The following is a 17,561-nucleotide window of genomic DNA, read 5'->3' on the forward strand; positions in this document are numbered from 1 at the left end:
TTTTTTTTTAATTAGATGGGGTTTCATCATGATGGCCAGGCTGGTCTTGAACTCGTGACCTCAGGTGATCCACCCACCTCGGCCTCCCATGTATTTTAATTTTAGTTTTAATTTAATTTAATTTTATTTATTTGTTTATTTTTTTCTTGAGACAGGGTCTCAACAGCCCTGTTGCCTAGCTGGAGTGCAGTGGTGTGATCTTGGCTCACTGCAACCTTCGTCTCCTGGGTTCAAGCGATTCTCCTGCCTCAGTCTCTGAGGAGCTGGGATTACAGGCATGTGCCACCACGCCGAATTTTTCTGTGTTTTTGGTAGAGATGGGGTTTCACCGTGTTAGCCAGTCTGGACTCAAACTCCTGATCTCAAATGATCCACCCGCCTCGGCCTCCCAAAGTGCTGGGATTACAGGCATGAGCTACCGCACCTGTCCTGTTTTTATTTATTTATTTATTTTTGAGATGGATTCTCGCTCTGGAGTGCAGTGGCATGATTTTGGCTCACTGCAACCCCTGCCTCCCGGGTTCAAGCAATTCTTCTGCCTCAGTCTCCTGAGTAACTGAGATTACAGGCGACTGCCACCACGCCCAGCTAATTTTATATTTTTTAGTAGAGACTGGGTTTCACCATGTTGGTCAGGCTGGTCTGGAATTCCTGACCTCATGTGATCCACCCACCTCTGCCTCCCAAAGTGATGGGATTACAGGCGTGAGCCACCATGCCTGGCCGACTTTCGATTTTATTGCCTGTGCTTTTGAGGTCTTAGCTGTAAAATTTTTGCCTAGACTGATGTCCTGGAGCACATCCCCTATGTTAAAAACAAAATCTGATTGTGGGAACCGGTGAGAGGTGTGAGGAGAAGGCGGAAGAGGACTGGTCTCTAATCTTGGAGTTACTGGATAGCATCCTCAAAAGTGGGTGATGAGGATAAAGGAGCTATGGGATAGACTTCTAGATAGCACTTAGTCTAAGAAGAGTTTCCAGGGGTGAGGAGTATTGAGAAAACAGGAAGGGAGAGATGTGGCTGAGGAGGAAAGAAGGGAATCTGGAGGGTTGAGTGCAAAGTAAGAATAAAGTGAATCCTGAGGGTGGTTTGAGGTTTGAATCACAAGCTGAGTTTGGGCAAGTTACTGAACTGCCTCACTCAGTCTCATTCTTCAGGTGTAAAATGGGATATCAGAGCGCAACTCAAAGGCTTGCTAAAAGAATCACATTAGCTGAGCATGGTGGTTCCTGGAAAATAGTGAATGTTTAGTAAGTGGTGATTGTAACTTTTTATTCACATTTTATTCACCTGTTTTTTGGAAGAGCCATTTAGATTTGTTCCAGATGGCCTCAGAGAGTGAAAGTATAGAATTCCAGGTTGTAAGTAGGTTTAAGAGGTAATTCCTAGCAGTCAGAGCTTCCCAAGATTTAGAGGGCTCCTAGGAGCAGGAGCTGGGGGACATGGCACCAGTGGTGGAGTTGAACAGAGGCAGCTGGCCGACCCCATGGACTGGGCAGCTTCAGCAAGTTTTACTGCCGGCCTGGGATGGTTGGAAGACTTAAGTCCCTTCAACCACTGTGACTCTCTGAATGGTCAGTGTTATTATTTTCAATCTGGGCATGAGTAAGGAGGGAGGGCTTTGAGGAGAACCTGTTGTGACCAAATACTTTGAAAACAATTGTGTTTCCTAAATCTTTGCTGTTAAACCTTGTTGTTTCCTATGGGCTGAGCAGAGACAGTATATCTTCCCTTAAGGTTGTTGTTAGAAGGATGGAGGAGGATAGGCTGGGCGTGGTGGCTCATGCTTGTAATCCTTTGGGAGGCTGAGGTAGGTGGATCACCTGAGGTCAGGAGTTGGAGACCAGCCTGGCCAATATGATGAAACCCTGCCTCTACTAAAAATATAAAAATTAGCCAGATGTGGTGGCATGCGCCTGTAATCTCAGCTACTCGGGGGAGGCTGAGACAGGAGAATCGCTTGCACCCGGGAGGCGGAGGTTGCGGTGAGCCGAGATGGTGCCATTGCACTCCAGCCTGGGCAACAAGAGTGAAATTCTGTCTCCAAGAAAAAAAAAAAAAAAAAAAAAAAAAAAAAAAAGGATGGAGGAGGAAGATAGTGTTTTTACTTCTTTAGCAGAAAAACAAAAAGATGCTATTTCAATCCAGGAAACCACCGATTTACACCCAGCAAATGAATAACAAATTGAATTTTTTTTTTTTTTTTTTTTTTTTTTTTTTTGGTCACCCAGGCTATAGTGCAGTGGCACGATCTTGGCTCACTGCAATCTCCGCCTCCTGGGTTCAAGCGATTACCCTGCCTCAGCCTCCTAAGTAGTTGGGATTACAGGTGCCCACCGCCATGCCTGGCTAATTTTTGTATTTTTAGTAGAGACAGGATTTCACCATGTTGGTCAGGCTGGTCTTGCTCAGGTAATCCACCTGCCTCGGCCTCCCAAAGTGCTGGGATTACAGGCATGAGCCACCGTGCCTGGCCAACAAATTGGAATTAATCTACATAAAGTAAAACATTTTAAATATACTAGGCGATGCTGAAATTTAAATGTATCTTATTGTGAATACTGTTATAAAAAAATCCATACTGTAATTGCTCTGGATTTTCATATATTATTTTTATGTAGTGAATGTGAAACCTATTTTCATTTACCTCATCATAAAATGAATGTTCTTAGCGGTGCAATTCATGGAATTTAAGATGAAGTGGAAGAGTTAGGAAAAAGTGTAGGCAAGGAGGAAAGAGTTTATTGGCCCTGTGGCTGCCTGACTTGGCCAAGCAGGGGCCTTGCCATTGCCTTCACCCCCCTCTTCCGTTAGGGTCTGCAACAACATCTGGGCCACTCAACTCTGAGGGGAATCATGGGATTCCTGAGCTAAAAATCTGGTAAACAAACCTGCTTTGTTCTCAGCTCTGTAAGTTTCCTTACATTCCTAATAGTGGTTATTTTAAATCAGAGATCTGCAACCTCCCCACCCCATCTAGACTGTTCCCTGTATCCACAGGACCAAACTAGATTGAGGAGCAGGAATGGCATGACACATGCCTTCTTGTCCCTGCTCGCATTGCGGCTCATTGGGGATCTTATGGGCAGGAGGGGCAGGGCTGAGGGCATGGTAGAGGTGAGGGGTGAGAGTTGGTCTTAGGAAGTAGCTGAGGGAGCAGGGTACAGATTGAAGCAAGAGAGACTGTTTTTATTTCTTCTTACCCTTTCCTAAAAAATACCCATCTGTCTGGATAGTGTAGATTAGAAAAGCTGTAAGGATAGTTCTTGAGTTATAGGGTAGGTCCTTGGGATCTATGCCTTTAGCTGGTCTGTTTGAGGAAGCTGTAGTGTGGGTGTCTCACCATTGCCTGTTTGATGAGGATATTCTGTTTCTGGACACACCTTACCGTCCCCTGTCCAACTCTGCCCTCACTTGGTGTGTTCTTTCCTCTTTGGCTGCAGGATTATTACAGTGGTGGCTACTATCCTGCACAGGACCCGGCCCTGGTCCCTCCACAGGAAATTGCCCCAGATGCCTCCTTCATCGATGACGAAGCAGTAAGTTAACAAAGCTGCAAGTGACCATCTTTGCCCCCGGGGCACCATGTTTCACATCTGAAGCCAAAGGAAATTAAAAAAAACACACACAAAAGACAAAACTGTATCAGGATTAGGTTGGCAACATGTAACTGAGAAACTCTAAATAATAGTGGTTTATAAAGGAAGTTAGCTTTTTTCTTCATGGAAGAAGGATATAAGTAGGCAGGCCAGGGGTGATTTGCAGCTCCACAGAGTCAGGTATCTAGTCCCCCCCCGCTTTTTTTTTTTGGGGGTAGAGATGGGGTCTTGCTTGTTGTCCAGGCTGCACTTGAACTCCTGGACCCAAGCAATTCTTCTGCTTTGGTTTCCCAAAGTGGTGGGATTACAGGGGTGATTTACCATGCCTGGTCTCAGTCTCTTTCTGATTATCACTTTGCTGTCCCTAGGCTGTGGCCTTTATTCTTATGGTCCACAATAGCAGCTAAAGAAAGCTACAGCCATCACACTGGCGTTGGAGATGCAGCAGGGTAGAGAAAGAAAGAGGAGGAACACTTCCCCCCCTTTCTAGGAGACTTCCAGAAAATTCCTAAGAGCGTGTCCACTTTGATCTCACTGAGTAGAATCTGCTCACGTGGCCATATGTAGTTATTTGGGTTTTTTTTTTTTTTTTATGTTTTTGTTTGGAGCAGAGTCTTGCTCTTTCACCCAGGCTGGAGTGTGGTGACACGATCTCAGTTCACTGCAACCTCTGCCTCAAGTGATTCTTGTGCCTCAGCCTTCTGAGTAGGACTAGCTGAGATTACGGTGTGTGCCACCATGCCCAGCCAATTTTTGGATTTTTAGTAGAGACAAAGTTTCACCACATTGGCCCAGGCGGGTCTTGAACTCCTGGCCTCAAGTGATCCGCCCGTCTCGGCCTCCCAAAGTGTTGGGTTTATAGGCATGAGCCACCACATCCAGCTAGTTTTAAGGGGCCTAGGAAATGTAGTGTTTTAGTTGTATGGTAATATGCCTAGCAAAAATTTTGGATTCATTCACACTAAAGAAGGGGAGAATGGATTTGGGGAGGCACCAGGCAGCTATGTTAAGTAACCCTTGTGTTTCGCATGATGGTATCTCCCTGCTGCTGAGCTTTCCCAAGCTTCAGCAAAAGGAAAGGTTAAAGGACAATGTCCTGTGACTTTCAGGCCCTTATTGAGGATATGAAATACCGTTCTATCTGCAGGTAAGTCACAGCCTATTAGGAGGAATCTGCAGAAATAGAGGCTGCTACCTCTCCATGGAGGTTCTTATAAAAAATAACTCTTTTCTGCTTACCTTTTCCCAGAAACATATCCATCCCTTTGCATGCTTCTGCCTGTGCTTGATAGTGTGTTCATCCACTCTCCTTCTTGGGAAGTTTGATAGTTTCTTTGGGAACCAGCTAAGCCTAGCTGAGAACTCACTTAGTGGAAAAGTCAGTTTCTTATAGGTAGAGTGAGTGTAGAAGGCCTCACTAATGTTGAGATCAGGATCTGGGTCTCACTGAAGCTTCTGAGTTATAAAATTCGATTCTGCTTCACCCACATTCCCTTGGAGGCACACCTCTGAATGACTTGTGTGATTTGCAATTTTTTTTTTTTTTTTTTTAGGAGGAAAGAGTAACAGTCTCCTAGAAAGTTGACTGGACTTTTTTTTTTTTCTTCTTTACCCTTAAAAACTCTTTTGATCCATGTTGAGAAGCCAGCAGAAAAGTAACAAAAAAAATCTCCTTTGAAGTAAAGCTAAACCTGTGTGTGTGCATGAGGCTTCTTTTCTATGCAGCCACACATTCTTTGTCTGTAATGTCCACTCTGGTGTGGGGTCTGTTGATGCGATGGTACCGAACAATTAGAAGGAACAGAGATGGACAAAGAACTGATTTTTAAAGGAGAAATCCTGGAGTTTTGTGTTTTTGGGGGGCTTGGAATTTTATCTTTTATTTTTATTTTTTTAGAGGCAAGGTCTTGCTGTGTGCCCCAGGGACCACAGGCACACACCACCACACTTGGCTAGTTTTTTTGTAGAGATGGGGTCTCACTTTGTTGCCCAGGCTTGTCTTAAACTCCTGGGCTCAAATGGTCCTTCCACCTTGGCCTCCAAAAATGCTGGTATTATAGGTATGAGTCACCTTGCCTGGCCTACTCTGAATTCTTAATATGGAAATTGTAGACAGTCCTTTTAGGCACATGCCATTAAAAATAAAATAGATTCAAGGGTACGTGTGCCAGTCTGTTACATGGATATATTGCATAGCAGTAGGCAGATACCATTTGAGTACAAATTTATACCGCTGGTTCTCTGCACTCATTCATGTTTGGAGATGCCTCTTAGCTTCCTTTCCCTGGGTCCCGGAGACCTGAGTAGAAGTAGCCTTTCATCTAGCATCAAGGGAGTTTGGTAGATGGCAGGGTGAAAGGACGGAGAGAAGAACTGAGGGGACCTGGGGATTGGTGAGTCACAAAATCGTTCCATAAACTCTGGCTCTGTAGTGACATCTGCTGATCCCCTTGCCCAGATTCCTGACTCCTGCATTTTTTTTCTTTTCCAGTTTAAGCGGCTACAGGGCAAGAGGAACCGAGGGAGGGAAGAAATCAACTTTGTGGAGATCAAAGGTGATGACCAGCTCAGTGGGGCCCAGCAATGGATGACTAAGTCATTGACAGAAGAGAAAACCATGAAGTCATTCAGCAAAGTAAGTGGGAAAGGTCTACTGAGTGGCCAACTTGGGAAACTGCAAAGCAAAATCTTGTCTTACGCCCCATCTTGACCCCACACCCCATTGTTATTGTCACAGCACCCCCCGCCTTTTTTTTTTTTTTTTGGACGGAATCTCACTCTGTCACCCAGGCTGGAGTGCAGAGGTGCGATTTCAGCTCACTGCAGCCTCTGTTGCCCAGGTTCAAGCGATTCTTCTGCCTCAGCCTTCCTCAGCTGGCATTATAGGTGCCTGCCAACTTGCCCAGCTTATTTTTGTATTTTTAGTAGAGATGGGATTTCACCATCTTGTCCAGACTGGTCGTGAACTCCTGACCTCATGATCTACCCGCCTTGGCCTCCCACAGTGTTGAGATTACAGGAGTGAGCCACCTCGCCCGGCCACAGCATCTTTAGCAAACACATTTTGCCCATGGCACTAGAGTATGCAGCAGACCTCACAGATACAGCTCCTGCCCTTCAGAACTTTGCAGTCATTTTAACAGCTCTCCAGCTGGATGGGGGTGTCTGGTTGCTGAGACTGAGTGGTTGGAAAGGACTCCCAGCCTGTGGTTGTGGCTCCTTCCCAGGCTGCACAGAATCCATAGCTGCTCTACTCTTTCCCTATAGTCAGATCCTTCTTTCTTTTTTTTTTTTTTTTGATTTAAAGTTTTTTGCTTTCTTTTGTTTTAATTTTTATTCTTTTAAAATACTATCTTCTTCCTTTCCTTCCCTCCCTCCCTTCCTTCTTCCTTCCTTTTGTTTTCATTTTTTTGGTATTTTTTTTTTCTTCAGAGTCTTACTCTGTTGCCCAAGCTGGCATGCCCTGGCTCAATCACAGCTCATTGCAACCTCTGGCTCCCAAGCTCAAATGATCCTCCCACCTCAGTCCCCTGAGTTGCTGGGACTATAGGTGCATGCCACCATACCCATCTGATTTTTTAGAGATGGAGTTTCACCATGTTGTCCAGGCTGGTCTCGAACTCCTGGCCTCAAGTGATCCACACACCTTGGCCTTGGGCCCTCAAAGTGCTGGGATTACAGGCATGAGCCACTATACCCGACCTCAGTTCATTGTTTCAAGCTGGCACCTGGCTCAGCATATCTTTGAGGTGTGGGCACAACAGAACCTCAGAAGTCCTGGAGTCCCGAGATTCTGAGCGTACGCCTCTTCTGTGTCCTCTCCATTAGTTATTGTAGCCAGCTGTAGTCTTTTCCAGTGCTTTTATTTATCACATTTCCCACATCACACTCCTGCCTTCTCTGTCCTAGTTTTCTTCAGCCAGTATGATGAACATCTCCACCTAGTAGCTGAGAACAGCAAATGTGGATATTTATGAGGCTGCCACTGGGGGAAAATGTTGGGAAGCCCTGGACTTGTGCCCAGCACCAGCAAGGCCAGGGTCGAGGATTTTGTTCCCTTTTCCTCCCCCCATTTGCTTTGCTTTGTTCTGTGGCCGCAGATGGCCATGCAAGCCCCAGCCGTTTGTTTTAACTGAATGCTGGCGGTCATACAGGACAGAGCAAAGGATTGTGGTTAGATCAGCATAGATCCATCACTGTTTACTGGAAAAGCCACTTAGGAGAGCGTGCTCTACCAACTGTGGGTCGAGAAGCATAGTCACGTAGTAATAGCTACTGTCGTTAATGCTCACCGTGGGCCAGGAATGGAGCTGGATGTTTTATGTATGTCATCTTTAACTGTCACATTAAATGACAATTCAATAGCAGCAAGCAGTTAGTATTTGCTGTTTTCCCATCTTCAAGTTTTCTTGCCACCCTCTCATTGTATTGAAGTAGATTTTGTTATAAGGAGAAAAAGATATGGTCCTTGTCCTAGGAGTTGACAGCATAGTTGGGAAGAAGAGATTTAAGGACACTTGAGTGTAAATGATTACAGCACAAATTGATTACATAAGTGCTGAGGAGACTCTAGAGAGGAGTTTTGGGAGTTGGGTGGAGATGATTAGGAAGCTTCTAGTCTGAGACAACTCTGGCAGAGGACAGAAAAACCACAGAATGAAAGCCCAGACCAATATAGACTTTGACAGTAAATCATTTGCATCAAAGTTTGGTTACGGGTTCAATGCCGTTACGGGCGGAGGCTGGAAGATTGGGGAGAGGTGGAGTGATTGTGAAATTTCTTTTCTTTTTTTTTTTTTTTTGAGACGGAGTTTCACTCTTGCTACCCAGGCTGGAGTGCAATGGCGCGATCTCAGCTCACCGCAACCTCCGCCTCCTGGGTTCAGGCAATTCTCCTGCCTCAACCTCCTGAGTAGCTGGGATTACAGGCACGCACCACCATGCCCAGCTAATGTTTTTTGTATTTTTAGTAGAGACGGGGTTTCACCATGTTGACCAGGATGGTCTCGATCTCTTGACCTCATGATCCACCCGCCTCGGCCTCCCAAAGTGCTGGGATTACAGGCTTGAGCCACCGCGCCCGGTGATTGTGAAATTTCTAATTCCAGGGAAGCTGCTGGCACTTACTAGAATGGGGAAGGCGGGGTTTTAGCCAGAGCTGATTGATGGGAGCGAGCTTGGTAAGCTGTAGGTAGGAGACAGACTAGACATCTGGCTTGACTGGGGAGAAGGGGACAGAGATGAAGAGGGTTTGAAGGGAGATGGGCATGGGGATTGTTGGGGGGGCCTGGCAGGGGGGCAGAAGGTCACCTGTGCCCTGGCCCACAAACTGTTTCAGACTGACTGCCGGCAGTAAAACTGATCTCAGATGTCCACAGTGGCCAAAGCCCCGTGCTGGGTGCTAGGGGTCTGCTGGGATTACCAAAGATGCGGAAGACAGTCCTGACCTCAAAGTATTTCCAGCCTTGTGGGGTATATTAGCAGGCTATTTCAGGCAAGTGTTCTTAGCTTGGGTTTTTTGTTTAATGGCTTTAATGAAAATACAGGCTTTGTAAGTATATACAGGTAAAAACAGCTCCAACTTTTCTCCCCCAGGATTTGGGCTGTGAAATCGGCCTCTCAGTCCCTAGCACCGCACCATCTGGGCACATGAGAAATTTCTGCTTTCACCCTGTGGATTAATGGCTATGTTTTCTTCTCTTGCAGAAGAAAGGTGAGCAGCCAACAGGCCAGCAGCGGCGGAAACACCAGATCACATATCTGATTCATCAGGTGAGAGAGAGCTGAGGGCTCTGGCTCAGGCACAATACCTGTAAATCTGAGAATTTGAAGGATGAGGTACGGGTTAGAAGCCCGGATGCCAGGGACCATCTTCTGACAGGCATCCACTCCTGTTCCCAGAATGGCCACTAGGAGGGGATATGTCCTTCAGAATTATTCTACTCTACTTCAGTCTGACTGCAGATAAGATTCAGGTGCAGGAGCTTGAATAAAACTCTGTTAAGTGAAAATCCAGATATCCAAAACATAATTTAAGAGGAGAGTGAAATGGTTTATCATAGGGTTCTTTTAAATAGCAACTTTCTCTAGTAATTTGAAACTTTAAAAAAAGTTGATTCATCAATTTAGCAAAACATCCACCTGATGAAGACGTTGGTTTTATATTCTCCACTTCTGTGGCAGGGAACATCAACACAAATAATTCAGAATTACAGGTAATCCAAAAATGTCTTTTGAAATTAGAATGCCTTGCAATTTATTTAATATGACTGGGCAGCTTTCAAATACAGTTGACCCTTGGCCAACAGAGGGTTAGGGATGCCAGCACCCTGAACAGTCAAAAATCTGCATATAACTTTTTTTTTTTTTCTTTTTTGGAGATAGGGTCTTACTCTGTCACCCAGGCTGGGGTGCAGTGGCAGAATCACAGCTCACTGCAGCCTCCATCTCCTGGCCTCAAATGATCCTCCCACCTCAACCTTCAAAGTAGCTGGGACCACAGGTGTGTGTCATCACATCTAGCTAATTAAATTTTTTTTTTGTAGAGATAGGATTTCCCTGTGTAGCCCAGGCTATGTGTATAATTTTTGATTCCCCTAAAACTGAACTACTAATTGCCTACTGTTGACCAGAATCCTTACCGATAACACATTTTGTATTTTGCAAAATGTGCTAGGTTCTCACACTTGCTGACATAGCTGCAACAATAACTTCATAAATTTCCTTTTTTTTTTTTTTTGAGACAGAGTCTTGTTTTGTCACCAGGCTGGAGTGCAGTGGCATGATTTCTTTTCTTTTCTTTTCTTTTTTTTTTTTTTTTTTTTGGGAGACAGAATTTCGCTCTTGTTACCCAGGCTGGAGTGCAATGGCGTGATCTCGGCTCACCGCAACCTCCGCCTCCCGGGTTCAGGCAATTCTCCTGCCTCAGCCTCCTGAGTAGCTGGGATTACAGGCACGCGCCACCATGCCCAGCTGATATTTTGTATTTTTAGTAGAGACGGGGTTTCACCGTGTTGACCAGGATGGTCTCGATCTCTTGACCTCGTGATCCACCCACCTCGGCCTCCCAAAGTGCTGGGATTACAGGCTTGAGCCCCCGCACCTGGCCGATTTCTTTTCTTTTTTAACAATTGTCCTTATGCTGGATTTATTTGTCTTGAAGTGGCAGGCAACTGCAGCTGCAGACCCCAATCTACAGAATGTACCAAAAGAGTCAACTTTTTCTTGTGATGTCATCACTTTGCTGCTTGGGAACACTTTAGCATGACTAGTAGCACTTCATATGGGTTCCATGGTGTTAAGATTTATGGGCTGGGTGCGGTGGCTCACACCTGTAATCCCAGCACTTTGGGAGGCTGAGGCGGGCGGATCACAAGGTCAGGAGTTCGAGACTAGCCTTGACCAACGTGGTGAAACCCTGTCTTTACTAAAAATACAAAAAATTAGTTGGGTGTGGTGGTGCACACCTGTAATCCCAGCTACTCAGGAGGCTGAGGCAGGAGAATCGCTTGAACCTGGGAGGTGGGAGCCGAGATTGTGCCTATGCCAGCCTGGGTGACAGAGTGAGACTGTTTCTGGGAAAAAAAAAAAAAAAAAAAAAAAAGATTTATGGTATTATACACAATGAAAAACACACAAGAACTGAGAGAGCACATTTAACTGTGTTATGCAATGTTCTAGGAGACAAACAGCTCCCGTGGAAATGATGAGTGTTATGTGGTGTTTTAAGCAGATACAATACTTGAACTCACTGCAATAGCAATAAGAGGTGTCTATGAAATTGTGACATTAGTACAGTGTGTACTACAGTGAATTTTACAGTCAGGATTTAATTTGTTTACATTTCCCTTGACTACAAATGGCACCACGTATGATCTGTATTTGTGTGTACATTTTTATAAATGTTAACTTTCTATAGTTTTGTGTATATTTTATGGTAGTAATGATAAAATAGACTAGTACCTACATATATTTTATGCGTTCACAGCATACCTTTTTCTTAATTTTTTCAGTATTTCTAGCTTACACAATTTGTGTTTTCAAATTGTGTCAAATCTCCAAAAAAAAGTTCTAAAATATTAAATATTTATTGGAAAAAATATCCACGCATGAGTGGATCTGTACAGCTCAAACACATGTTGTTCAGGGGTCAATAGTCATGAAACATCTTTTTTTTTTTTTTTGAGATGGTGTCTCACTCTGTTGCCCCAGGCTGGAGTGCAGTCGCATGATCTTGGCCCACTGCAACCTCCGCCTCCTGGGTTCAAGCAATTCTCCTGGCTTAGCCTCCTGAGCTGGGATTGCAGGCGCCCACCACCACACTCAGCTAATTTTTGTATTTTTTAGTAGAGACGGGGTTTCACCATCTTGGCCAGGCTGGTCTTGACCTCATGATCCACCTGCCTTGGACTCCCAAAGTGCTGGGATTACAGGCGTGAACCACCGCGCCTGGCTAAACATCTTTTTAAGACTAATTGAACTAAATTCTGTCAAAAATACAGATATGAATAAGACCCTTTCCTGGCCCCTTTCCTGGGGAGTGTACATTCTGGTTGGTGATTTCATGGTAAATCTTGCTTTCATTGTTTTGTCATATTTTCACCTTCCTTTCAGGCACTCCTTTGTACTCTTTCCCTATCTTGTGGTTTGTGGGAAAGGATTTGAGAGTATGATATTATTTAAACCCACTCTCTTAGCCCCCACCCCAAATTCCAAAGGAAATGAACAGGCATTAGATCACTTTTGAGGGGGCTTGAGAACCCCCTTTCTAGGGTGGTACTTCTACATTTCAGAATGCAGTATAGAGCCAGGAGTTGTTGAGATCTGAAGAGAGAAGTCATTCTTGTACCTCTCAGTTTTTCACAGCTTCAGTCCTTACTTTAAAATTGTTTGAATCTCTAAGGTACCACACATACTGTATTTGACACAACTGCAAAACTGTATATCCAAGCTAAGCGATTGTTAGTTAGTGTTCCGTTTTGACTAGTCCAAGCCTTTGAAGCTGTCCCCTCCTACTCTGCTGCTTGGGTGTCTAAGGCAGCTGATTTTCTTCCTTTTAGATGCTAAATTCTAGTTTTCATTTGCCCATTTCCCATTTCAGCTTTTGAGTTTTAATTCTACTAGAGGAAACACCAGGATTCTTGAGTCTTTATTCTGCTTAAACTCTTATACCTCTGCAAAGAAATGTTTTTTTTTCTTTGCTTTCTTGGGGTCTTCCCCTTTTACTTGGATAAGTCTTTCAAGGGGTTTGCTGTTTCCCCATAATTTTTTTGAGAGGAGAAAGATTGTAAATTGGGAAGCTCACAGAGGCAAGAGGACAGTGTTTCTCAGAATTCCAGTTTGACCCTCCCTTCCCCATTCTTCCTTGCCACAGGCCAAGGAGCGGGAGCTGGAACTGAAGAACACCTGGTCAGAGAACAAGCTCAGCCGCCGTCAGACCCAAGCCAAATACGGATTCTAGGGCTCTGGAACTGATTGCTCCCAGGATCTCCTTCCTGCCAGCCCAGCTGGCCTGGCCCCCAGCTTCACCTCTGGGACCCCAGCTGCTCTAAGCCCAGGATCTCTTTCCCCAAGGACCCAGCCCTCGCCTCTGCGAGAAGGAACATATTTGATAGATTTTTCTTAACAAGTTAGAAAATTCAGCTCCTTTCTGTCCTGGAGCTAGTAAAGACTTGTGTGACGCCTCCGAAGGGGCTCTGAGTTCTGGGATGGGAGTTTTGCTCCCTGTCAGGTGTGATGAAATGTTGAACCCTCCCCACCGCCACCACTTTTTTTTTTTTTTTTTTAAACCAGGGATGTCTGTTGAAATAAAACATTCAGTCTGACAGACGTTGCCTGCCCTGTCCCTGGATTCGTGTTTACATTGTGTAAAGCACCTTCCAAACCATCTTGAGCTGCCTCATCACTTTGCTTTTTTTCCCCTCTATCCACCATCTAACGTGAGTTCGTGGCCATTGAAGACCCTAGAAATTGGGTGCACAACTTATTGAGGCGGGATGATTTTCAGAGGGACCTGTGATCCCAAGTGTGCATTGCTGATCTCAGGTACTTCTGGAGACTGGATGAAGCCAAGAGGTTCTTTCTGTGGCACAGAATAGTTGTCAGACATAGAAGTCCTATCCAGCAGTAGGTCAAGTGGCAAAATCCCTGTTCCTGAAGATGATTCAGATTGACACTTGTAGTCATTGGTCTGGATCGATTTGGAAGTTTCACACTGAACTTGGGCACTAGAGAGATATCCTTGGAGACTTCCAGAGCCCTAGCTTTTTTTGAAGACAGGAGGTACAGGGTCTGTAGACTCCAATTATCTGTAAGGCACTGTGATGCCCAGAAGTGACAAGACAGATGGCATGATTCCAAAACGATGTGCAAATCATACTGCAAACCACCACTGAAAAATACGGCTAAGGGTACCAGGATTCCAGTAGGGCTCAGCTGCTGTGGTTTGTTGAGGAAACTCCTACAAGAGAGTCTGGGGAACCTTGGATGTCAGGTGGAGGAGCTGTTGACCAGAAATAGATGCTTGAGTGTGCTGTTGCAGGAAAACGTTGGGAAGCATTAGTGTTTGGAAGTCCTGGTGACAGAGAGGGGAGGCTAAGACCACAGGGGCCATTTGAGGTATGTAGTGGGGATCTGGGGGTGCGAAGGAAGAGACAGACGTTAGGAACCTCCCCAAGCTTCTGGTTTTGTATGCTGGGGTAAGTTGAGGAGTCTGTTTCTCATTAAGTACAGAGAGGGTTTCATCACTTACAGGAAAACCACCCGCTTATCTGAAATCTGACCTACTTCGGGTTGGAGCCAGACAGGGCTCCTGCATCCCACGGGGACGCTCAGGCTGTAGTTGTCCAAATCCGTGCATCCAGTCAAGCCTTCAGCAAGGAGCTTCAGCCCCATTATGCTCCCAGTGGTAACAGGCACTGGGGTTCAGGGGGGCTGAGATCCTGTCCCTTTGGGATGTCGCAGGTGGTGAGGTGGGCTCAGCAGGGCCTAAAATCTCAAGTTCCAATGAGTCCAGTGCTTCCTTATATCCAGTATGCTTCAGATGCCGCCCTGCCCCTGTGAGTTGCCACACTCCTGGGATTCAACTTTCTCATTTTAGGGGCTGTGCCATGATGTAGCTGGAAGTGCTCTGGGCTAGGAGGCAGAAGATGGTGAGAGGGAGAGTCCCAGGGTCTTCTGGAAATGGACAGAATTGGGCTCGATACCTCTAAGGGTCCTCTTGCCTCCCACTTTCTTCAGTTCACTCAAGTAGTCTTAAGCCACATTTTGTTTAAAAGCCACTTTTTAGTCCTACAAAAGATGGCATTTTATTTGGTAGTTGGAATTTCCTGGTCACTGAGAAATACCTAACAGAAAATGGATAGCCTTCATTTGGGAGGGCTTCCTGGAGGTGGTAGCCTCAAGTTCCGATGAACAGAAGGCAGAGACAGGAATGAGGGAGAAATAAGCGACAGTTGGTTAAAATTAGCACGGCAGCAACAGGCAAGGGGCAGAAGGAGGAAGGTATGAAGGCCTTGGTCAGAAATGGATCCAGTTAGCACTGGAAGATGTTGGAGGGGCTGGGGCAAAGCTGGGTGTGCAGTGTCGCATTGACCGGGACGGTGGAGCTGGAGAAGCTGAGGTCAACAAGGATCACAGAGACGATGACGTTGTCGTGAAGAGGGTGTTTCAGTGCCTCTGCAACCCCCTTCGGAGGGGCCAGCCACATCTCCACTCCAGCTGGGGTGCTGAGCTCGCTGTCCAAGAAACCCAGTGTATCAAGGAGTAGTTGAAGTTCAGTGGTGCCTGGGGGAAGTGGCAAGGATGCTGGAATGTGCTGGAACGCTCTGGGCTGCGTGCTCCTGTCTGCCTCTTTTTATCCCTTTTCCTCTAGGTTCAGCTGGCTTTTTTTACTGTCTCGATCGAGTTATAACAGCTCTTTTTTTTTTTTTTTTTTTTGAGTCGGAGGTTTGCTCTTGTTGCCCAGGCTGGAGTGCAATGGTGCGATCTCAGCTTACTGCAACCTCAGCCTTCCGGGCTCAAGCAGTTCTCCTGCCTCAGCGTCCCAAATAGCTGGGATTACAGGCCCCTGCCACCACGCTCGGCTAATGTGTTTGTATTTTTAGTAGAGACGGGGTGTTGTCATGTTGGCCAGGCTGGTCTCACATTCCTGACCTCAGGTGATCCGCCCACCTCGGCCTCCCAAAGTGTTGGGATTACAGGCGTGAGCCGCCATGACTGGCCTAGGTTCAGCTTTCTTTCAGGCAAAGACTCGATGATGACCAGCCCCTGCCCCTCCCCGAGTGGGTGCATGGGGTGTGATGTTAACTCTTTAGTCCCCCTGAGAAGCCCCTGAGCCAGAGTTACAGATCTTACTGAGACTGTGCTGCCTTAGTTGAGGGAGCGGATAGGATGAAAGGGGCAGCTCAGGGGAGGCTGGAGCAGGAAAGAGCCATCAGGGTAAGGCGTGGTGCTGAAGGGGATGGGGCTGGAGGGCAGAGCTGGACCCTGTAGTGGGCACAGTGCCCTCTGCTCACAGCAAGGTCTTCATGTGCTGTGACAGGGTGAGAGGCTGTCCTTTCACAGATCTGGGAATGGGCTCAGCCAGAGAGACTCTGCCTGGAGGAGGCAGGAGGAAGGATGGAATGGCCACGGGAAGACTGAGGCGGTGAGAAATGCCCTCCCCCTCCCGGCATGTGGAGTCTGGCTCAGCATAATTGCCCCAGTTCCCTTTTCCTGTACGGTTACTCAGCTTCTCCCTCCTGAGGTCTCACCGCAGCCCCAGGCCTCAGCTTGGAGGAAAGTGAACAGGGATGGTGCAGTGGTGCAGGGGTGCCCCTCATGAGGGGAAGGAAGGTTCTGTCACCTTGGTCTTCAGGGCTGGGCCTGCATCTGTGGCCCTCAGCAGGACTGGGACCTCATCCTTTGGCCTAGGAGGGGCCCCGTGGTATTTGGAGGAACACAGTTGGGATGACAAGATCCAGTCCCTGGGCCTGACTGTATCTAGCTCCCTGTCACCTTCCCTCTCTAGAGCTCAGTTTCCTCTTTAGTTGAGCCAAAAACTCTGTCATCAAGGGTCTCTGAAGTCCCTTCTAGCCCCAGCAGTACTGCTTTTCAAAGCCCTTCACTTGCCTGGTCTCATCTGTGCCACGAGACCCTGTGTGCAAATGAGGCATATCTCCATTGCATAAGGAATGGAGCGAGCAGTGGATCCGAAAAGGGGCTCCCTGCCGAAGGCTGCGCCACTAGTCCACGACAGACCCAGGGTCTTGCTGCCATAGCTTCATCTGCGTTCCAGTACCCCTTTGGTGTGTCCACCCATGTTCTGTGGAGCTGCAGAAGGAAGGAGAAGGTCCCTAGGTCCTGCCCTGCCCCTGGCTTTGCTCCTGCCCCTGTTGTGCCCCAGGCTTTCTCCTCCAGAAACACCACGTGGGTCACTAGGCATTTTCTGGCCCCCTCCCCACACCTGCCCATTCTGTTACACCCCTAAGTCTGAGGAAATCTCTTCTCTGACTTCCTGATTCCTGTCTCTTGCGGTGCAATAAATACGCCACTCTTTTCTGCCTCCTCCCCTGCCCCGAGGAATCAGCCATGAGTTAACTGGCTCCCTGTGTCTAATCTGAGACCTTTCTGGCACTTCCAGCCTCCTCCCTGATTTCAGCAAAGCCATCTGCTCCTCCCTCCCTGCCCCTTTGCCTCCCTCCCCACCTCTCCTCTTGCTTAGGAGGGTGTTGAGATCTGAGGTCTAAACAAAGGGAAGTGGAACCCCAACTCTGTTGACTCAGCACCGTATTTCTCCTTAAGCTGATTAGCACTGGAGTGGAAAGGAGGGGAATTGGCCAGTCACTGGAGCTGGCATCTGGGCCAGGCTGGGGGTGGTGTGGTGGTGGCAATGCCCAGGCCTACGGACTGTGGCGTAAGGAAAGGGTCTGAAAGATTCTTGTGTCTCAGGTAGGTACAGGGCCCCTGACCGGCTGATTGCC

At 46.8% G+C, this 17,561-nt stretch overlaps 1 protein-coding gene across 1 annotated transcript in view; it reads left to right on the forward strand.

The window, feature by feature from the left end:
• Positions 1 to 13,432, forward strand: part of PRCC (proline rich mitotic checkpoint control factor) — a 34,808-nt gene extending 21,376 nt beyond the window's left edge. The window contains 4 exon segments of the mRNA XM_032260678.1: positions 3,445 to 3,540; positions 6,092 to 6,235; positions 9,307 to 9,372; positions 12,974 to 13,432. Of these exon segments, the coding sequence (XP_032116569.1) occupies positions 3,445 to 3,540; positions 6,092 to 6,235; positions 9,307 to 9,372; positions 12,974 to 13,060 (393 nt within the window). The 3' untranslated portion in view covers positions 13,061 to 13,432.
• Positions 13,433 to 17,561: the final 4,129 nt, after the last annotated feature.

The sequence above is a fragment of the Sapajus apella genome, unplaced genomic scaffold, assembly GCF_009761245.1.
Source record: "Sapajus apella isolate SASKATOON/1434 unplaced genomic scaffold, GSC_monkey_1.0 scaffold119, whole genome shotgun sequence".
Classification (NCBI taxonomy): domain Eukaryota; kingdom Metazoa; phylum Chordata; class Mammalia; order Primates; family Cebidae; genus Sapajus; species Sapajus apella.